The 21539-nt window shown below is 46.4% G+C and overlaps 9 protein-coding genes across 9 annotated transcripts; 2 read left to right on the forward strand and 7 right to left on the reverse strand.

Moving 5' to 3' along the window:
- Positions 1–682: 682 nt before the first annotated feature.
- Positions 683–1880, forward strand: IL334_005155 (uncharacterized protein; the record flags this gene model as incomplete). Its single annotated transcript, XM_062936869.1, has 6 exons — positions 683–840; positions 909–1092; positions 1158–1327; positions 1390–1440; positions 1503–1594; positions 1651–1880. 6 exons carry the CDS (start codon positions 683–685, stop codon positions 1878–1880), a joined length of 885 nt encoding a protein of 294 aa, XP_062792920.1.
- A 405-nt stretch (positions 1881–2285) lies between these two features.
- On the reverse strand, positions 2286–4462 carry IL334_005156 (uncharacterized protein; the record flags this gene model as incomplete). Its single annotated transcript, XM_062936870.1, has 7 exons — positions 2286–2794; positions 2850–3079; positions 3138–3606; positions 3662–3814; positions 3869–3955; positions 4015–4215; positions 4273–4462. 7 exons carry the CDS (start codon positions 4460–4462, stop codon positions 2286–2288), a joined length of 1839 nt encoding a protein of 612 aa, XP_062792921.1.
- An 873-nt stretch (positions 4463–5335) lies between these two features.
- Positions 5336–6041, reverse strand: IL334_005157 (uncharacterized protein; the record flags this gene model as incomplete). Its single annotated transcript, XM_062936871.1, has 3 exons — positions 5336–5416; positions 5495–5731; positions 5811–6041. 3 exons carry the CDS (start codon positions 6039–6041, stop codon positions 5336–5338), a joined length of 549 nt encoding a protein of 182 aa, XP_062792922.1.
- A 605-nt stretch (positions 6042–6646) lies between these two features.
- IL334_005158 (uncharacterized protein) lies at positions 6647–9445 on the reverse strand (the record flags this gene model as incomplete). The annotated part of the gene is made up of 9 exons (XM_062936872.1): positions 6647–7669; positions 7734–7916; positions 7980–8055; positions 8109–8175; positions 8255–8394; positions 8456–8526; positions 8594–8863; positions 8920–8946; positions 9002–9445. The coding sequence occupies 9 exons, from the start codon at positions 9443–9445 to the stop codon at positions 6647–6649; spliced, it is 2301 nt and encodes a 766-aa protein (XP_062792923.1).
- A 1277-nt stretch (positions 9446–10722) lies between these two features.
- On the reverse strand, positions 10723–12028 carry IL334_005159 (uncharacterized protein; the record flags this gene model as incomplete). Its single annotated transcript, XM_062936873.1, has 4 exons — positions 10723–10945; positions 11016–11329; positions 11427–11939; positions 12002–12028. 4 exons carry the CDS (start codon positions 12026–12028, stop codon positions 10723–10725), a joined length of 1077 nt encoding a protein of 358 aa, XP_062792924.1.
- Positions 12029–12301: 273 nt separating this feature from the next.
- On the forward strand, positions 12302–16571 carry IL334_005160 (uncharacterized protein; the record flags this gene model as incomplete). Its single annotated transcript, XM_062936874.1, has 11 exons — positions 12302–13207; positions 13261–13788; positions 13844–14492; positions 14557–15348; positions 15420–15612; positions 15673–15693; positions 15763–15778; positions 15841–15880; positions 15947–16215; positions 16279–16413; positions 16473–16571. 11 exons carry the CDS (start codon positions 12302–12304, stop codon positions 16569–16571), a joined length of 3648 nt encoding a protein of 1215 aa, XP_062792925.1.
- A 424-nt stretch (positions 16572–16995) lies between these two features.
- On the reverse strand, positions 16996–17523 carry IL334_005161 (uncharacterized protein; the record flags this gene model as incomplete). The annotated part of the gene is made up of 2 exons (XM_062936875.1): positions 16996–17379; positions 17440–17523. 2 exons carry the CDS (start codon positions 17521–17523, stop codon positions 16996–16998), a joined length of 468 nt encoding a protein of 155 aa, XP_062792926.1.
- A 920-nt stretch (positions 17524–18443) lies between these two features.
- Positions 18444–19552, reverse strand: IL334_005162 (uncharacterized protein; the record flags this gene model as incomplete). Its single annotated transcript, XM_062936876.1, has 4 exons — positions 18444–18611; positions 18820–18954; positions 19018–19158; positions 19424–19552. The coding sequence occupies 4 exons, from the start codon at positions 19550–19552 to the stop codon at positions 18444–18446; spliced, it is 573 nt and encodes a 190-aa protein (XP_062792927.1).
- Positions 19553–19954: 402 nt separating this feature from the next.
- IL334_005163 (uncharacterized protein) lies at positions 19955–21336 on the reverse strand (the record flags this gene model as incomplete). The annotated part of the gene is made up of 7 exons (XM_062936877.1): positions 19955–20076; positions 20147–20209; positions 20266–20285; positions 20348–20463; positions 20540–20705; positions 20809–21006; positions 21101–21336. 7 exons carry the CDS (start codon positions 21334–21336, stop codon positions 19955–19957), a joined length of 921 nt encoding a protein of 306 aa, XP_062792928.1.
- Between the last annotated feature and the right edge of the window lie 203 nt (positions 21337–21539).

Below are 21539 nucleotides of genomic sequence, written 5' to 3' on the forward strand. Positions count from 1 at the left end.
GATGAGGACTTTGACGTGCATGGTCATACCCTATCGATAACATCTTGGCATTCAACTTTTACATGCATGATTCATAGAAATCATTAACAAACGAGATGAAGTGAGTACCTTTGCGGTTCAATAATTGGTCTTGGCGCGGAAGCTTTTTCTTAACGGACTTTTTTGTATCGGTTTAAATTCCTCAATGCATAATTTCAGTTTCCATCGTAGTGAAATCCAATGTGCTCTTACCAACCTAGAGGCTCGCTTGTAGTATGCCCTTCATGGAAGCCATTTGAAACCTGCTCACCCCACTTTAAATTTTTGATCTTCGGGGAGGGTTCTCTCACTTGGCAGGCACATTTGGTGGACGCGGATTCGGCAAGACGTCCAGCGCGAAGTGTAATGGATCAGTCCGGTATGCATGCTGAACCTCATTGCGGACCTCTGTCGTTCTGTTTTGGGGTGCCATGAGGCCTTCTTGGCGCACGGTCATGATCGTCGTCCTCTCTCGAGAGGTGATGTCGGGTGAGGACATCCAAAGTGCGATTATGGCTGATTTTTACTGAAGATTGACTTATAAAAGTAGCTCTCAAGAAGTGTCAAAGGTATCTCTCTTCACCCATCACTTCTCATTCCATCTCTCCATTATTTGAGAAGCCAAGTCTATCCAAAAATCCCTCCCTGTCAACGTATATATGAAATGATCGCTTCTACAGTCTTATTCACCGCTGCTCTCGCCGGTTTCTCCGTCGCATCGCCTATCAACGTCGCTAGAGATCTCAAAGCTTACAAGACCGACGTCACGATTCACGAAAGTTGTAACACTACCCAAAGGCGAATGCTTGAGAAAGCCCTAAGGTGAGTGACGGATATTTGAGATTTCACGTATCAATGTGGACATTGTGCTGATACCACTCAACCAACAGTGATACATGGGAAGTTGCCACTTTCGCTCAAGAATACGTCTATACCAATGGACCTGAAGATCCAGTATTCCAGAAATACTTTGGTACCGAAAAGGGGGCCTACTCTACTGTTTTAGGAGTCTGGGAAAGTTTCTTGACCAGTAACAAGGAAGGTGTACTTCTCCGATGTGATAATATTGATGGTGTAAGTACACACAATCGCAATGAAAGAGAAATCTTTGGCATCGACTGACATGACTGAAAATACAGAATTGCGGCCAAGTAGGATGGAGAGGACATTGGAGGGGTGACAACGCTACACTCGAGACAGTAATCTGTGATGCTTCATACACTGATCGATTCTACAACGAATACTTCTGCATGAACGGTTATACGGTCGCTGGAAGTCCCCTAGGTACCCATTGGTCTATCGATCTGATGTGAGTTATTCTTGTATGTCACCAAGCTTTTTTTTAGTAACCAATAACCTTGAAATGTGTAGTCACCGAATGTTCCACGTTCCCACAGTCACGAACGAGCTGGTAGGACACTAGTGAGTGATGCCAATCCTGGGTTTGACACGTCCGCAAGCTTATTTCGCTCTTTGCTATGTAGCTCCGAGGATTACGCATCAGCTCTTGAACTCGCTGAACACAACTCTACTTACTCACCTATGGATTCTGATGCTCTTCAAGCTTTTGCTGCTCGTGAGTTCGCAATCACCCGATACCAAGCTGACAATTAGATGTTTACGCTGTCGAAGTTGCCAAGGGCGGTGACTCGTGCATCGGCACTGCACCTGAAGCTGATCACTCTCATGATACGGCTACATCCACTTCTGCCGCAGCAGCTTCGTCCAGCACCGCTGCATCTGCCTCTCCTGCAGCTACTTCTGCCACTGCTGCCGCTGCCGCTGCTCCAGCAGCATCATCCGATGCTAACGCAGGCAAAGACTGTCACACACATGCCAACGGTGGTAAGTGCATCCTCTAGCGAATAAAGACAGTATTCGATACTCATGAAGCTGTGGTATTAGATGTACACTGTGTATAAACACCCAGGTAGAAACTGCGAAGTGATATAGAAGAATAGGAATAAAGAAGAGGTAGAAAAAGAAAGGTCAAACATATTAATAATGGTCAGCTCATGCTGAAAAGGTGAATTCAAAATGCATCATACCCACAGACATGGAGTTCTGTGGGGGGGCTTGAATACACTCAGATCTGTGTGTTATCGTATGATTGCATTATTCTTCCATGTCCACAGAAAGCAGATCATACACTGTCTATCTGATAATCAGAATAGCATCTTCAAACTATATCTGCACATCGATGCATTGAAGCCCCCCAGGTTGGGCCACCTTCATTTGTCGCAATCCGTCACAAGAGTAATCCTATATCATTCGGCGCGAATCTGTTTACCATCGACTGTAGCTTGGGCTTCCGAATGGTCATTCCCTCGCTCCTTGGAGGAAACTGGCGTGGTAAAGCCCTCTGCATTAGGGAGACTTTGTTGATCGCCAAGTCGCGGATTGTCGAGGCACAAAGACGCGATGACAAGAAGAGATGATATTGATATTCCAGTAATCGTCAGATACCTTTGAACCTCTCGGTACGCATCACTAGCCGCTTCTCGCTCTGAGGTACCGGGAGAATACTCTGCAATAAAACCCACTGGATCGGCGAAAACAGCAGCGGCGAGCGTAGCCGCATCGGTAACATTGTATCTACCCATAGCAGTGTAGAGATGCTTTGGTAATGAGTTGTTCCAGATCGCGGCAGCGATTGTGTTACCCAATGCACTACCAATCGAGTAGGAAGCAAGATACAACGAAGTGACTATAGCAGTGCGCTCGTGTTGGACGGCCGACTGGATCATGACCTGGGTCGGGTAGGGAAAGAGACCACCTGGAGGGCAATGTGTGAATATCAAGTGCCCGTCGAACCAAAGTAAGTTACTTACCTGCGATACCTAAGACCACTTCTGCAGCAACCAGGCCTGCGAAGTCAGAAACGGAATATCCGCCTCTGAACCTAATGAGAAGTCCAAAGGCAAGCACAAAAAGGAGAGTGCCAGATACGATGAACCATTTCAATCTTCGAACGTAGCGTATAACCAGCCCGAGTGCTATGCCCACTACGACGGAACAGAATGAGTAAATATTCTGTACTCGAGTAGCAGATGTGACGTCTCTGAAATGTATATAAAGTCAACTTCGCGCACATACAGATCATGTCAACGTGAACTCACCGGTCAAAGGCGAGCGTTAGTGTGTAGTAGAGGTAATCGCCTTGCGTATACCAGGCAGTATTGAGCAGCATCGCAATGACGATAGGAGCAAGGATCGTCCGATGTTTGAAAAGACGAAAAGGTATGGCAGGATGCTTCGCGATCTTGGTCTCCCATATCACAAACGCAGGGAGAGCAACCACAAATCCAATAACGAGAGGAGCGATGATATGAGCTGCCTTCCAGATGTTTCCGGTTCCGCCAGCAAGGGTAAATGGGAGGAGAATAAGGGCAAATGTTGCTGCAAGCAGGACTAAACCAACAATATCTACTTGCCAAAATATCTCTGTCCATAAAGATGGCTGGGCAAGTGTTCGCACAGGTGAGGGGATTTCTTGCAGTAGTCCAAGTCTTTTGGCTCGTATCTCCGCATCAATGAGAGAGTAAAAGAGTGGTATTGCCATAATAGGAAAGATGATTGCCCACATACCTAGGCATCAGGTGTCACCCCGAGTCTTTCTCATGTCCAGGCCGTTATCACTCACCGATTCCCCATCCCCAGGTGGTTGTCTCAATAACGGCGGAAGCGATGTCACCAGACACCCACGCGTTGATGAGAAAGGGCATAGCAGGGATGTAACTGAAAAACAGCCGAGATCGAAGAGAAGTGACATCGGCGATCAGAACCTCGACGAGGACTGCGCGACGTGAAGGTGTAAGCTGTCATACTGGTCTGTATCTCTGTAGCTTACGCTGAACACCGGTGTAGCCAAACTGATACAGCATAGCTCCGCCCGAAAAAGCAGAAAGGTTGTCGGCGGTAGCCTGTACCACGGTACCTGCAAGACTGGAGGTCAACTGAGACTGCATATTCAGAGATCTACGTGACGATGCTCACCTAGGGCGTACAGTAGGACACTGATGAACAGGATGCTTGTTCGTCCAAAGTAATCTGAGATCTTGGCATAAGCGGGCTGAGCTGCAGCAGCCACGATCGACCTGACGACGGTGACAGTCGATATCTGCGACGATGTACCTAGCTCAGATAGAGCGATAGCCTGATACGTATATCGAACTGTTCCATCCAGACCGTAGCTGTCTGTGATAACAAATCAGTAAGTCATGTAATATGAAGCAATGTCCTGGCGCAACTTACATGCAACGAGAAAGACTGATATCAGCAATACCCAACGATGCCAAGCAGTGAAGCAGGATGTGATTGCTTCAATGCGCTTAACACCAGGAGACTTGTCGCCAAAAGCGGTCTCCGTGTCACCTTGTCTTTCCAGTTCTTCTCTGACCGGTCTCTCAGGATACAGCCCTTGGGAATCCTTCATTGTGCTCATCTTGACCTATTGAATATAAGAGGTAGGCGAAAGGAGGTAGAAATTTGAGACTCGAAGGGGGTCATTTTGACCATCTCTTTCGCATCTATAAGAACGAGATGACTTTCCCAGGCTTTATATCGAGAAGGCTGGGAACGATGGTAGAAGTAGTGTATTCTACTCAGCTATGATGCTTATTTCGCGAAAGACAAAACTGATGTAACTATCATCGGCCGACACTATCTGATTAAGTTAGGGTAAACCGTTTGCAGGTCTTGGCTAAAAACCTGCGGTATCGGAAGACAGCGGGATAATTGAAATGTCTCAAGCTACGAATCCTTTGGATCCATGTAGTTCACCACCACTACAGCCTAGATTCAGTCTCAACGTTATTCGGATACAATTCCACCGCGAGTTGGGTGGGTTTCAACGATCTAGCGGCCGACGATAACCGCTACGAGTATTGACTGAATTATTCGAGCCGCGTATTCCGGATCTTTTCGCGCTTCAGCAGACCACCAATAGAGAACCCGTATCGCATCAGTAGTCAAGCAAACAGCTAGGATAGGAACATCAGGTGTTGGTTTCATTTCCGATGGGCCGAACGAGGAGAAGATGGGGCGGATCCAATCATCAAGGCCACCGCTACGCGTCTTGCCCCAGCATCGCGTGTTCTGCATTCATGAACGAGACTATTCAACAATTCAATTCATGTCATATCTTAAACTCATAATCTTCTCATAAATACATAAATACCATCGTCATATCTCTGCAAACCGTCTCATCTGATATAATCCCAAAGTCTTCAAACCTTGGTAGGATGATCGCGACCTAGATAGTCAATTCAGCAAGTCACCTCTAGCAGAACGACGAAATGCAGAACACATACCATGATCACTCTTTGGGAAATTTGCGGAACAAATCTCCCAACTTGTCCATAGGAGCAGCGAGGAGACCAGCAACAGTTTCGAAAGGCTATAACGATAACGTCAGCTATACTTCTCTCATTCTCAAAGTATAAATAATGGTAAGACTATCAGTGAGGCAACTCACAGGCTTGTCAGGAGCGGAAGGGTGGCTTCTAGTAGGCACGAACTTCTTGGTATTCTGGAAACTAGCGGCAAGATTGGCTGATTCTTCCCCAGGAAGGGATTTTTCGAGTTTGGGAAGATCATCTTGCTCTTCTCCCTTGATGTGTTCTGTCAACTCGCTCCAGAGTTTCTTGATGGTGGGTTCGAATTCCGACTGGTCGGGGGAAAGACTTTGGAACTTGTAGAGGAGTTCTTTAGCCTTTGGATACGAATATAATTGGGCATCAGCTGTGGATTTACCGATGACGTGAGAAAGATTCAGGTCAGAAAACACTCACCTTGGCATGTTCAGCTCTATCCTGATCAGCCATAGCTTTGCCATCCGCGAGATACTTTTCGAAAGCCGGATAGACTACTAATTCTTCGCCGATGGAGTGTCGAGCGAGCTCCCAAGTGAACTGGTTTTGCCATCTGATCTTGTCATCCTTGGTGGTAGAGCTGATGATGTTGTTATAGTACTCCTCGAGCTCTTTATGGTCGTGAATGATGACTTGAGAGATGGACGACATGTTGACAGCTGTAGCTAAAGTACGGAGGAAAGGGAGTGTGTTGGTGGTGGTGGTATTGATATGTCTGAAATGTGGGATGATTCTTGTTGAGATCATTTGAATGAAAAGTAAAGATCAAGAGAACAGGAAGAAGAAGAAGAGTGGGTTTTTAATATGAGGGTGGACAAAGGTATCTGTGTCTACGCTTTGACCATGTTTATATTTACGGTGCACAGTTGGCATGGGGTGTTGTATGGTGGAATGAACCAATGAGAATGAAATGATTTGTATTTTGAAAACAGCACGTCATGGATCTACCTGTGTCATCGTCATAAACACTTCCTTTTCATATCTCCACACAGTGCACACACCCTCACACGTCATAACAGAAGCATCACTCGTTATTAGAATCAATACTAACTAGAGAACTTTATAGAATGTGAGATCGATGTGAGATTGATAGTAAGTAGGCCATGTGGTGGTGGTGAGATAGTGTGCAAAATGACATAAACATGCACATGTAACAACATACACAGTTCTCGGCTTGACTCGGCATCGTCATCTAGGCACGGAATTGATTCCAGTAAACCAGTATTAGGTAATCGTGCATGACACACCTCGGCTTTTTACCAACAGAACAGCTCTTCAAAGTACTCGACAGTGTTCCCATCCACTTTCCCTTCTTCAGATCCATATATTCCACATACAGCTTTACGCATATCATCCGTCAACTTGGCCGGACCACAGGCTGAAACTGCCAATCTCTCTCCACCGACTAAGTCAAGTACAGCCGAATTTAAAAGATCCTTCATTTCCGGCCGACTAGAATGGAATGATACGCCAGACTTGTTCAAAGATCCTTCTTTACCTTTTTGCTTCTCGGAAAAGGTGCCATTCGTGTCCGTTGCAGGCGAGGATTCTGGTGATGTCTTAGTTTCATCGGAAGATAGAGATTGCGAGGAACCGTTATCGGAAAGTTGGCTGCCCACCAAAGTACGTGGACTGGCATGACGATCACGAGTGACGTGAAGTTGAACTTTGAATGATATACCGTTGAGAATCTGAGAACCATTTGAGAAATCTTTCAACTCGTGATCAAGTACGTCAGAAGCATATGCCATATCCTTGATTACCCAGACCAATGTTACTTCCTTGGTTCGTACGTGAGATAGATCCTTGATGTGATGTCGTAGCGTGTGAAGGTAAGCGAGCATTGATGTAATTCCACTTCCTCCAGCGACCAAAAGTACCTTCTCATAAGCTTCTATAGGATTCGCATGACCGTATGGACCTTCTAGCAGTAATCGGATGTTATCTGTTCTATCCTCTTTTTTCGAAACTCGCTTTCGCCATCGCTTGGTGACTCCTTTTTGCGGCGCGACGAGAAAGTGTAGAGTGGTAGATTTGTCTGCGATCTCCCAGCTTGCAACTGTGAATGGATGATTCTCCCAAGGCTTCACAGAAAATGGATGATACAAGAAGTAATATTGACCCGGTTGAGGAGTAATTCTTATGGAAGTCGTGATTGAGAGTCGTATCAAACCGGAATCGCTATTGGACATGACAGCCAACGTGTTCTTGCCTCTCTTCGAAAGTGCCTTGAAGGTGAGGACCACCACTCGAAGGACTCGGATGACCCTGTCGAGGCACTGTAGAAGTCAATAGAAATGTATCAGTTTTGGTCCGATGTTCTCGAGGTCAGATATCACTTACCCAAACAGCTGCGCATGCCCAGATGTATGGGTTGAATGCCCCTTTCATATGAGTGAGATGGAAATAGAGCAAGACCAGACTGCATAGAGCCAAGGCGATGTGAACAATCAAAAATAATTCATACCACCTTGTTCTGATAGGTTTGATCGATAATACCACCATCAGGCAAAAGCAGATCAAAGCCTAAGCAGCCGTTAGTATATGGTTGAAAGCAATTCTGAGGTCTTGCAGAACAAAGTTACTCACGAATATCCCGGTTGCCCAATACATGCGATGGAAGAAACGTTCATACAAATCGTCACGCTTCATTATTGTATACATACTGAACAGTTCGTGATCAGCTATCGCTGTCAAATACTGGAAAGTCGTACTCACACTCCATGAATAAATGCTTGTAGTACTGCCAACCGGGCGATCCAGCGATGCCACAAATTCAGAGAAGCTATATACAGGATCAGCATTTCAATTACCTTTTGCATCCAATCAAGGCGGGATCTAAGCCATAACGTAGGGATACATACCATATGACCAACCGGTCAACCAAAGAATAACGTCGTTCCGACCTGCCAACATCCATAAAAGCGGTAAATTGTATATACACATGACACCGGTTCTGTATTGACCGAGATCACAAATCTGGGTTTGGATATCTCCAGGAGAACTAGCAATATGAGAGTCAGCTACATGCACTTGTAGCTTGTGGCTTGGGGAAAGTAATATACTCTAAATTCTCTTCGAACACATCGTACCCTACCAACATGAAGATGATGTTGACCGCGATGTAGGCGAAGATCTAAGCGATCAATTTGATCAGCTTGGATATTGTCCATTTTTGGGCAGATGTGGACTAGAAGACATACCAGAATACCTTGCAACCGCGTCGGTATCGAAACCCAGCCCCACGGCTGAGAATGTTTATAGCCGAAGAGAGCAGGAGTAGTAACATGCCGTCGCCACAAAGTGTACACTTTGGACAATGCTGAACGCCTTGAAGTTGTCGCCGGCGGACTCGTAGCTTCAGGTGACGAGGTCACGTATCGATGCACGTAAAGGCTAATCAAGCGATTGATCAGACCTATCATGACCGCGACTCCCATGAACAGGTAAACTGTCCAACCGAATGAATGGCTCTACAACTGGAATCAGCTGATTGTGCACATCTGGGTAGATGACATAACGAGCTCACGTATATCCTGTTAGAAGCATCGGCGACCTGTACAAAGCGTCAGCTGACGTACTTTTACCATAACTTGTACTAAAATGCTCACTAGTGTCCTGTATCCTATATTGAACGAATGTTGATCAACCAATATCGTTCCATTGAAAGTCTTCTTTTGTTGTTCTATGGTATCGACATCGACTACCTCCGATCTGTTGATTTGTCCAAGTAGCGTTGTGTAGGCAGGCAATTTTACCTTTGATTTCTTGCATGTAGTGGTCATATAATCCCATCCCGCTTCCTGTTGTTGGGATTGACAATAAGTCTCGGAACACAAAACTAGTGATGTGCCAAACATGGTCGAGTTACATTGATCGGCAATGGCAGCCTTTTTCGATTTGATGTCTTTGAAAGTCACCACTGAAAGGGCATTGTAACAGCCGTAAACACAATCATACGATGGAATATGGACCGACAGATCTAAGTTTGCCGCGTAAGAAGGTGATATCAGGAGTGAAAGGGAGACTATGGAGAGGATAGTATGGAAGATCATGACAATTGATAAATCAATGGATCTCTTTATTTCTTGAAGTCATATAAGTGCAGTACCAAGTTGAATATCTAAAATGTCGATGCTCGAATCACCTTTCCTTCATTTTCGATTGTAGCTTTATAGTCCACATGTAAAATCTGTTCTTTTCCAGAATAATTAAAAATGTTTTTTTAGGAAAGAAAAGAACAAAAGCCTCATCGGTTGAGTCCTCAGTACGTACCTGGGCTAATGAGAAGAGATCTCACTGAAAATCTCCCATCAAAGAGTGCGACCCGAGCACTACAAAAATGAACGAATCATGATATTCTGGGTCCATATCGGTATGAAACCTAGAGCGAGAGATCCGCCACCGCTATTTCTTATCAGATACGATTTTTTCACAAACTATTAGTACCTTTTTAGGTCAGGTTTGGATTTTACTCGGCCGATTCAGTGAACCATTTACAGAAGCCGTATTTCTATGTCTGTCTAGAAGAAAGATACCTCAAGCCAAGAACCGTATCAGAACAAATAGATTTTTTTAGAAATTGATCATTCACCAAAAGGGTAAATTACTTTATCAGATAGGCAGAATTATGTGTCCAGGGTATCCGAAAATGATAGATTGACTAGCGGAATTTCCCGAGCTGAATGGTGTACATTTGTCATCGTCATCTTCCCCCTTCTAACTAGCAATGTACTCGCATCAGACGAATAGAACACGCCAGACTCCTGAATGCATCTCGCTAAATTCGTATCTAAGAGAGGTAAAGACCCAAACATGGAATAATCAGTCACCGCCTGAACATTTTCGGTCGAAATTTCTGGAGGCACGATACTAGCGTGCTCAAAATTTGTTCTTCCATCATGAACCTAGGCGGATGCAAAATCCTTTTTCCGTTTGGAAGCGGGTTCTCACTTTCCAAGTGTAGGTCGCGAGAGTACAAACCTCTCGATCGTGCTTCTAGCCCTCTCAATGAGAAGCTCGATGGATAGGCAAACCTGGAACGATCGATTGCTGCGGCCGATGCCACTCAGAGTGAATTTGATTTTCGGCCTCGGATTGATATTCGCTAGATCGCTAGAAGCGAAACTAGATCTGAGGGATGTTACCCCTGAACAATCATCAGCTTTCCTGTAAATTGCAGCGTCTCCGTGTAAGTCGTAGGGTCTGATGACGAAGTACAGCAGATGCGAGGTGAGTGTTTGTACTGTGATACATATGGAACTTGCTGTCAAATATGTTATCATCTAAAGACAGCCGAATTCGCAGCACCATACCATAGACAGCCTCGCGATCACATCAATACATCATGAAAACTGCCTCCTCCAATTTGTCCTCTATTTCGACCCCTTCCACCGCCCATCCTCGAAGCTAAAGATGGTCCTCCTTTCCGCCATGCATCTGATCGTTGAGCTGCGGCCGCTGCTTCGGGAGAGGGTACAAAAGTGGAACCGTCGGACAGAGTCATGATGGATGAGGCTGGATTGGAAGCGAGTATGGTATCGGAGTAGAGTTTCCTGTAGTAGAAAACGGATTAGCAATTTTGAACAGGTTTCACCGATATCACCTTGGTCTGAAGCAGCTCACCCCGATGACGAAGGTCCAAGTAGCTCTCTGCTAGCTGCACTCGCTCTTGAAGTAGTGATAGGGACGTCAACTTCTATCGGAGCGGCAACATCTCTTCTTGCTCCATTGTAATTTCCAGTGCCTATCCTACTTCTCAATCCTTGATTGATGATGGTCACATTGAGAGTGTTTCCATCGGCGACTACCCCGTGGTATTGTTTGATCAAACCTTCCGCATCGGAACGACTCTCCAATTCGAGGTCGACCGTGACAGTATTTGGATTTGAAGGAGGGGTGAGCTTGGTGTCAAGTACAGGGAGAGGGGCAAATGCGGACTGGTGTGAATATGCAAATGATTAGCATATTCTAAATGAATGTCGCTTCCCCTATACAAGATGTATATGTATATGTATCAACCGCTGTATGACTCACCACTACGTCATCCGCAGTTGTGCCCATTGCTAGGTTTTCTATTCTGACCCAAGTAGTTCCTTTCGCAGCACCCATTATGGAGACCTGACTCTGCTTTGGGTAATGCGTTTGAGGTTGATTCCTTACCACCGGTCTTACATCCCTTACTCGCTGAGCTCCGATCCCCAAAGCAGCAGTTAGCTGATCTTTACTTTGCGTGTCTACTCCTCTTCCACTGTTCTTCGGTCTTCTGCCGCTGGCTGGGAGAAGTTCTAGTCCAGCATTGGGATTAGTGGGGTTGGTCGGTGCGGGTCCATCAAATCCATGTAGTCTCGTATTCACTGATCCGACAGGAAGAAGCTCTTTGCCTTGACCGCCCGATATCCGGTTGAGGAGAGATGATTGACGAGGAGCATGAGCTGCAGATGATGAAGTGGAGATACGGGCTGCTAAGGATTGTCGAGCTGATTCATGGAGATCATGTTTCCACGATCCAGGCGCGTCGGGATTGGCTTTACGATACGTTTCTGGTCGCTAGAACAAGACCAGATCTGGTAAGCCTAAAGATCATTACGCATCGTGTCAAGTAAACTCACCTGATATGGTTTTGTCGTCCTGACCATTTTGAATGATTCTTAGTGAAAGCTTTGTTTGGATGGTTGAAGATGAGAACAGAATGTTGAAGATGAAGAGAAGATGACTTAATGTTATACCCTGAGCAGCTCAAGGTGAATATTTGATCCCGTTATTCAATGTCATGATCATGTTGTTGGAATCAAGATGGGTTGAAATACATCACGTCTTGTTACTTGAAGCTTCACTACACGCCATCGTGGACCCTCGCAGCTCCCGAGAGAGATACCTCATGATCTCATAGGACATCATCGTCCCTCACCATGGTTGAAACCAATCAGCCGAGGCCAAAATTACGATCCACGGACACATCTCGTAGTCACCCTCTCACCTCCTCCTCCACTTCAACCTCCCATCCTCAAATCACTCGGCGAGTGTCATCTGGCAATTCATTCGGAGGCGTACCGCTAGTTCCATCTATATCACTTCCTGCCTCATCCGATCACACCCTGCAACAGGAGCATGCTATGCACAATTCAAAGCTACCAACATATCGTAGACCTCACGCCAATACTATCTCAACCACCCGACCCTCCCGCAGATCAATAGCAGGCCTCAACGAAGTAGACTTGCTGGGTGGTGGTAGCTCTCATCGAATAGGCAAACAATCTGGGCAGTTATCCAACCTGTCGTCTCCTACCTTAGGAAAGGATCCAATTCTAGAAGAAGTTGGTATAAGAAATAAGCAAGGTCGTTATTCCTCACCAATAAGAGATAATGCATCAACCTCGAAATTGGTAGGCTACCTTGACAGCCTCAACAAGGAGGAATTGAGCATCGTCGATACGAGGTTTGATCTCATGTCTGATGAGGAGCTGAATCGATATGTTAGCCTTGCCGTATCAGCCCACACAAATCCGCTTATCACATCCATTGATTGCACCGATCAAAGCCCTGCTGAAGACACTAGCGAAGATGCTGCACCCCTTGAGTCGCCTTCGATGAGGAGACCCTCGTCTTCTCAAAGCGCTCAGAATCCACTATTTCCACCTTCACCGCCACCCCAGCAGCCTATATTGAATGTCTCGGAACATCCGCTAAGGGTCTTGAGCAAAGCCGTTGCTGAGCTCAGGGAGGTGGTCGAGAAACTCAATGAGGAGAATGAGCGACTTCGAGAAGAAACCCTACCAATGAAGCGAGTCAAGAGTAGACGAAAATCAGTGGATCAGGTGAGTAACAATGACGATGCCTGAGATCCGGGAAAGCGCTAAACTGCTCGCAGATGTCCATACATGACGGTCTGACTGAAGCTATATCTACTTCTCTTACATCCGACACAGGTCTTCACCCGGGAGCCTCTAATGCATTTTACACTGTCAAAGACACATCCTCCATACGATCTTCATCTCCAACGCCGTCACATCGCCGTGCCATGAGGCCATCATCAATCGCTTCTTCATTATCGGTACCATTCCCATCTTCCCCGATCACCCCAAATCCCCCTACGGCAGTTGGATCACGGTCATTCGGACAAGTCACTAAACCAAAAGGCTTCGTTGAAGCTGAAAGTAGAAAGTCCACTGCCTCGACCTGGACTTCTGGATTATGGGTGTGGAATACTGGGAAGAAGCCCGGAGGCAAGAACGGAACTATTGACAAACACCAACCAACTGGTTCAGCGTTGACTTCTGATCCCACTTCGCGTCTGATCACTAAAAGTACTATCGAAACCGATGATGGAGAATCAGATGTATGGAGAAAAGGTGATGGCGGGAGTAGTCCCAGCTTCAAGGCCATATTTCTGGCTACCGTGAGTAATGCAAAATAATCTGTTTGCAGTACACCAATATTCAATCTATTCGCAGCGAATCATAACTCCTGACCCCTCCTCCATCCTGAATTCTTCTGAAATACCATCCAATTCACTCATCGCCTATCTCGCCCACTCGCTGGTGAGTAACGCGCGCGACGAAGGTATCATCGCGCGTGATTACCTGTCCAATCGACGAAGATCTCGGGATTTGACTCGTGGTCGCGCAGCATCTACAGCCAGTCACAACTCAATACATGTAGATGCTGAAAGTCTGAGAGATTCTAAACCATCTGGATACAGTGATCAAGCTATTGCTGCTACCGCCACACTTGGTCGAACCCTCCTTTCATCAGTATCTAGCGCTACAATGCGAGGTACACGGGCTATAGCCAACATTGGAGAGGAATCGCGGCCTTCTTTACTGAGTCGGACCTCTTCTGCGCGAGCATTTCCCACTACCGCTGTATCAGCGCCCTCTGCCGTTGGGCAGTCTGGAACATCAACGACGTTGCCGACGGATGAAAGACCACTGCCTTCTGTCGAAATGGCTTCGATAGTGCCGGATGACATCAGACCTCCCACTGTCACCTTGTCGAGACACAATCTTGGATCCTTCTTTCAAAACTCAAAATCCAAGTTGGTCACTGCGAGTAGATTTGAAAGCGATGATGAGCCTTTGACCGATAGGTATGGTTTCATTTGTAAGCCGGATTTTCTGTTCGTTCTTCATTGAGCTACGGCTGACACCACGATACATGTATTCAGATGATATCCAGCATGCCAAGATGCTCAAAGATGCTTCAGTTGCTGGTACCTCAGCTCCTATGTCTTTGAATGGCACGATTCCTCCCAACAAACATGTTGAAGGTGAAGGGTGGATCGACAAACGACGGCGCGGATCTCAAGGAAGTGAGAGATCGACCAACCGTGAAATGAAGCCCAACGACGTCACCGATTCCGCATCAGTCCCCACATCTCGGAGGTCGCTTGACAGCAAAAGACCACCTCCTAGCAGAACACCGGAAAATGGTTCGCCTCCAAAAGCTCGATCATCATCGCAGATCGAGGCTCATCGACATCGATCATCGACATTACTCAGTCTGAATCCTTCTCCGGCTAGGGCCGTCACCGCCAAGGAGCATTTAACAGTCTCTGCAAGAGGCGCTTCAAGTCTACAATCGGCTGTCACTACAAATTCTCTCCCTCCGCTTTCCGCCTCTCTTTCCCATGCGATTTCGTCTCCAGATGTGTCTGAATCGGCCAATCCTAGTCGGTCCACCGTGTCCAGCCTTCTTGAGCAGTTGACGGAAATTCACGATAGACAACAGCAAGAACGTCAGAAAGAGTGGGATGCTTTCCTTCGTCGCCGAGCTAGGCATATACAAGAGTCAGGTAGTAGCGGTGGCCATTTGGAGGAAGATGTGAGATGGGGTTCTGGACTAATCGGAATTGGTCAAATGGGAGTGGGCGGGAAAAGTGGACATGAAGATTGGAAGGCATTCACTAGACTGGTAAGGAAAGGAATTCCTTTGAAGTATAGAAGTGACGTGTGGGCTGGTGAGTCACAAGATCTTCTCACTCCGGTCTTGCTCCTTATCAGATCAGTATCGCTGATTCAGGTTTTGTAGAATGTTCCGGTGCTCGAGACCTGATGGTACCAGGAGAGTATGCTGAAATCCTCGCTGTACACAAGGAAGACAAATCTCCCGTTTTCGCCGACATCGAGAAGGATGTGTCACGTACTTTCCCTGGGAATGTCTTCTTTGGCGGAGATGGACCAGGTGTTGGCAAATTAAGGAGGGTTTTGACTGCGTACAGCTGGTAAGTTGTCATCTTATCAATGTGCGTGTCGATCTGTACTAATGCTTCGATTGGTTGTAGGCACAACCCAGCGGTAGGATAGTAAGTGATACGCGGCATCTTTCCAGGAAGCGTAACGGTATGCAGCTTACCTGAGTCACCTAAATGTAGCTGTCAGGGGATGAACGTGAGTGATATCGGTCACGGTGTGGTCTCATACGTCAAGCTGACCTCTCACCTCAAATTCAGATGTTAGCAGCAACTCTTCTTCTTACGCATACAGACGAAGGTAGGCTCGCTCAGCCCTGACATAGACCACTTACAAAGCGTATATGACTAATGCTTGCTCACTCAGAACAAGCATACTGGGTTCTCACTTCCCTCATTGATCGACTCCTTCCTCCCAGCTTTTACTCGGCTTCGCTGTTAGCATCTCGAGCCGATCAAGCAGTCCTAAGTGATCTCGTAGCGCAGCTTGTGCCAAAAGTCCACAACCATCTAGAAGACTTGGGAGTCGACTTAGCTAGTGTGACTTTTGGATGGTGGTTGAGTCTGTTCACCGATTGTTTACCTGTAGAAACGCTGTTCAGGGTTTGGGATGTGACATTTGTGGAAGGTCATGATGTGAGTTCATACCTGTCATATCCCTCGAGCCTATGTGTCTAAATCAAATTCTCGATTCCATAGACACTGTTCCGGGTTGCCATCGCCATTCTCAAGCTCAATGAAAACGAGATATCTGGGACTGAATCGGTGTCAGACTTGTTCACTTTCATATCAACAATGACATCAAGATTGTGGAACGCAGACAAGCTTATAGCTGTGAGTAGCGGTCTGTCTTTTCTTGCTGATCACTAACCACGCGATTACACCGTACATAGCTCCAGCATAGCTATAAACCTATCATTAGACATATTGACATAGTCGCTCGATGTGAAAAAGCCGTCGCCGACCTTCAAAAAGAGATTGGCGATGTGTAGATGTCGGTCTCCGCAGGCATAACCGGGTAAACATGCAATGTAATTTCATTTATAATTTTATACCTCGCATACCTCATATCTGTTGATCTTTGTTGTAACTATCTTGTACATATAAAATGCATTTCCATCCTCAGCCTCACATCACAGCCCCGCTTAAAGCATCGGAATTCAAATATTTAAGCACCGACAAGGTTCTTTCCGATACACACACAAATGTACGTATGTATGCATGCATTTTTCCAGCTTAAGAATACTTGGCAGTCGACTTCATTGAGGACATATGGACATGCATCATATCATAAATACTATAAAATAAACCACACTGAATACCCAAACTAAATAACCAAAAGTGACATGCATCTGATCTTATCCAATTAGCCAGAAACATCTCGACCGAATGCAACTACCTCTACCCGTTACCAGCTTATACGTAGACGATCGAAGCGGGGACAGTGGTTGTGACTGTTGCGGTGATGGTAGGGGTCGCGAATACGGAAGTGGTAGCAGAAGCAGAAGGGTTACATGAACAAGCACTGGAGTAGCTGACAAAGCTGTTTTCACATGCGTCGGTTTGGTCGGAAGGCACACCGGCAGTAGGGCATGAAAGGACAGCAGCGACAGGTGCTGGTGTGTTGGTTTCCTTGGAGACGGTGATGGTAACGGTACCAGCAGTTACGGTGGTAGATGCAGTTGTGGTACTAGCTGCGGGTGTGGATACACAGGAGAGTGCTGAATTACATTGAACAACATGTTGAGCGAAAACGGCGGGTCCTTGCCAAGTTCGTTGGACGGCTCGGTAACAATTGTCCTAAACAGCAGAATGAGGTCAGCCAATGCACAAACAGGAGATTTGACTACGTGAACCTACTTGATAGCAAACTCCGGGGATACGAGTTGAAGAGACGAGAGCGGCAGAGGCGACAAGGATGGAGATGATGGCGGCTTTGAACATTGTGAGGATCGTTGGAACTGGGTTTTTGGTTTTTAGGTAAGTTTGTAGCGGAATAGTATATCGATTCGTATTTAGTTTGTGTTGAAATTCTTGTTCAAAATTGTGGGATAGATGAGCTCTTTATATAACTTTTCAAATCGAAGCATCGCCGAAGGCGAGAAACTGGGATCGAGGGGGGAAAGGGATGTATAGAGTCATTAAAGGACCCCTTGCGCCTCGCGGGAGCTCCCTTTTCGCTTTCTGGCTTAGAGGTTGTTCCTTCGGATCAATAGTCGCGCTGCACCCTTTCTAGGTTACCTGAGTTTCTTCTGTTCCATATCTTAGATTTCTCTGTCGTATCTCTCAGGTCTGCTTGAGAGAAAGATGTCCAGATCTACAGGCACGTTGAAAGGGGTAGATCTCACATTGAAAGTCTCACTTGAGCGTTCCGGTCTCAAAGTGCAACAGGGTTCCTCTCAATCGGTTCCTGACGATCAGTCAGTAACCCGAGACATTCAGGGTTTTTTTAAGAGAAATGCCCGCAAGATTGCAGATCTTCCCTAGTATGTCAAGGGAACATAAACGCGACGAAGCGTGTCTCAGATAGGGTAATACAGCTTCGACTACTTCGGCCAGTGCAGTCCCAAAGTACTGGGATCACCCGAGTACTTGAGCCGAGTGGACGGAAGCTTCAGTCAAGGGCGAAAACTGTAGAACGGTCTATCGGATAGACCGAATCAATGTTCGCTTGCAATTGATGAACACCCCTTCTCCCCGGTGGCGGTCTGACTTTACTCCCGTTGTCATTACCACTTTCGGAACCGAACAAGCGCGTTCTATCAAATACTGCTTCCTTAATCCGCAATGCCTTTCAAACGCGTGGACAGACAACGATCCGCATGCACTTTATGAAGATCCTTGTCTCGGATTAAGCTTGCAAATCATGGACCACCTGAACCTGGTTTTCCGGACGTTCTTGGTTTCCTCAGTGATCTGCAATCAAATGACTTTTGAGGAACACCGTGATCATTCACCGGTTCATTGGCGACATGAACCGAACCATGCTCTGATGAAGTCCCAGCAGCACAATGACCTCCTCTTGCCGGAAGCTTCAGGCTGTCATCGATCAGTGAATGCAAGATTCCGCCGGGAATGTGAGACTTTGATTGCATCGATCGGTTATCATGGATTTTGTGCTTACAACAGAAATGCCAAGCAAAGATAAAGCGCTAATGGCATGTATCATTTCAGACACGTATGGGAGTACCAAGTTCGGGTCAGAATCTAGCTAAAGGGGTCGTACGAGTGACCACTGACTTTCCAATTCTGTGGATCGGGGTCTCGCCAATCACCTTGAATCTCACCCTGCTCTGCATTCGCAATGGTAAAGTGGTTCCCATTCCCGTGTTGAGAAGCAGCTGTATTTGGGTCCTCAGCGTCGACCTGATATGACTAATCACGTTGGTCAGGGTAAAGACAGCACCAATATTTCGAAAAATAAGGAGCTATACTTACGCTGAGGATGTCGTATGAGTATCCGGAGACTTGCCAATTGGGTTCAACGTTGCTTTGGTGTGCAATCGCATTAGTAGAATTGGGGACACCCCCGTGTCCAGAAGCAGCTGTAACAGCGCTCCTGGATTCCTCTTCCGCTTGCTAAGATCGTTGGCCGAATCAATGTCAGCAATCAATTTTAATGCCACCGAGACAGGGACTGTGCTTACGCAACGCCGGCATGAGGTTTTTGTTTCCTTTGGATAGTAACGCTGAAGCTTGCCGTTACATGTGTAGCATTTCATGGTATTGGTGTCTTGATAATGGGTCTCTTCCTGAAATATCAATGAATCGGGTTCAGTGCTCGATCAATAGCCAAGGGAGGTCATGCAGAAAATTCAATCGAGGTGACACAAAAATTACTCACGCATGCACGACAGGTTTTTGCACCGGTAACGGAGTTAAACATAAAGGTATCACACTTATCACAACGTTTGGTGTTGGAACCGGTAGATCTGCGAGATCTGCCAGATTTGCCGGGACCGGTAGAGCTCATTCTGGGACAGTTATTCGTTTCTCGTTTTAATGACAGATAGCTTCAATGACGATACAAGTCTCGTTTGAATGGGAGATCAACGACCCCGTCCTTATTGGTCAGTAGTTTATCTATGAAAAGTAGCAAAAGACTGCTTCAGGCCCCGCTTGGACATCCATAATTAGTGAGTGACCCTTCGGGGGCAACCCGTTGCTTCTCAAAAAGGATGAACACCGAAGGTCACAAAGGATTCTGATAGTATGAGCTCACTGTGTCGGCTGTTACATTGACTAAGCGATGACGACATTTGTTGCGACAAGACGGCTCGATGCATTCAGCTACATTTTCACCTCCTTTGAGGAATTTGAGGAATATAGGCTACAAATATATGGCGTTTCGTCCATGAATGGACTAGGAAGAAGCTTAGTAAGCGGAGCCTCCATTGACGTGGAAACATTGAGCGGTGAAGTATGACGAGTCAACGCTGGCGAGGAAGACAAAGGCGGTGGCGACTTCGACTGGCTGACCAGCTCGACCAATAGCGGCTACAATGTGACAGATGAAGAACTTAGTGATTGCCAGCGGGCATTGGGTTGATGATGATACATTACTCACTGCTGGGACCGAAGGATTCGAGGGATTCTTTGGTCATGGTTGCGGGGATAAGAGGAGTCCAAACTGCAAGAAGTGTGAGTTAAAGTCTAGTGATGGAGAACGAAATGTTCGAAGCTCACTAGGACCGGGACAGACAGCGCTGAGAGATCGCAATAAAATCAGCGCTTAAAAGTCGATATTGCGATGTGAACATCCACTCACTTGACCCGAATGCCTTTCTCCTTGACGATCTGGTTAGACAAAGCTCGGGTGAAACCAACAATAGCTCCTTTGGTGGAGGTGTAGTCAAGTAGCTTGGGGTGACCAACGAACGGATTCTTTTCAAACGGGAAACCATCACAGTTAGTCCTTTTCCGTGTCGGGATATACATTAAGTTGAATTGCTCTGCTTACGATGGAAGCGTTGTTGATAATCGATCCTCCCCATGGCATGATAGGTATGAGATTCTTAGTGAGATAGAAAATGGCATGGATGTTGACATCAAAGACATGTCGCCATTGCTCAGATGGCAGATCCTCAATGTGTTCTACCTCTTGCTGAGTAGCGGCGTTGTTGACACTGTGTATTATTAGTACGAGTACAATGCGCGAGGATTTGTCAATATTGGAGGAGGAGTAGTTGACAGACATGTACTAGCGTGTATAGTCTTATATCAACTCACAGAATATCAAGTGAGTTCCCGCTCCATTTCTTGATCTTCTCTACAAGCTCCAGCGCACCCTTCTCATCTCTCAAATCTTGAGGAGCTAACTCAACTTGAGCTTTTGGTGCAACCTTCGCAATGTAAGCCTTGGTATTTTGCGCATCTTCCTCTTCCGAAGGGTGATAGTTGATGAGCACGTCTGCGCCTTCTAAAGCACTGGGAAGGAGTCAGTTAAAAAAATCCTTGTGGTATCTACCGGAAGCTTGGCTTGGCACCAGGTCATGTGTAAGCAGAAGGGGAGATTTCTCACAAGAGGATAGCCACAGCTCTTCCGATACCAGAGTCACCACCTGTGATTGCTGCCCTTTTGTTTTCGAGCTTCCCAGCAGCCTTATACTTGCTGCCATCTGCGAGGACGTCATCGAGCGGTTGAGGATTGAGCTTGATCTGCTTCCCGGGTAATTCATCTTGAGCTTGCTTGGCAATGGAAGGCGGAAGGAAACCGGGTCGGTATTCCTCTGGGACTGTGGAGGGGATGTTGGACATGATGTGGCGTAATGTGTGAAGAAGTAATCCGTGGAATGGAATTTGTCAGATCAGTTTAATGGGAAGCCAAGAAGGAGAAGGCAGAATATATATGACAACGACTGAAACCTGGGACTGTGTCGTTCATTCTTCGATTTGAGTGAAATTTACAGGAGTGTAACATGGCATGAAATGACGTCAAAGGAGAATGTAATGATGACATT

This window comes from Kwoniella shivajii, chromosome 7, assembly GCF_035658355.1.
Source record: "Kwoniella shivajii chromosome 7, complete sequence".
Classification (NCBI taxonomy): Eukaryota; Fungi; Basidiomycota; class Tremellomycetes; order Tremellales; family Cryptococcaceae; genus Kwoniella; species Kwoniella shivajii.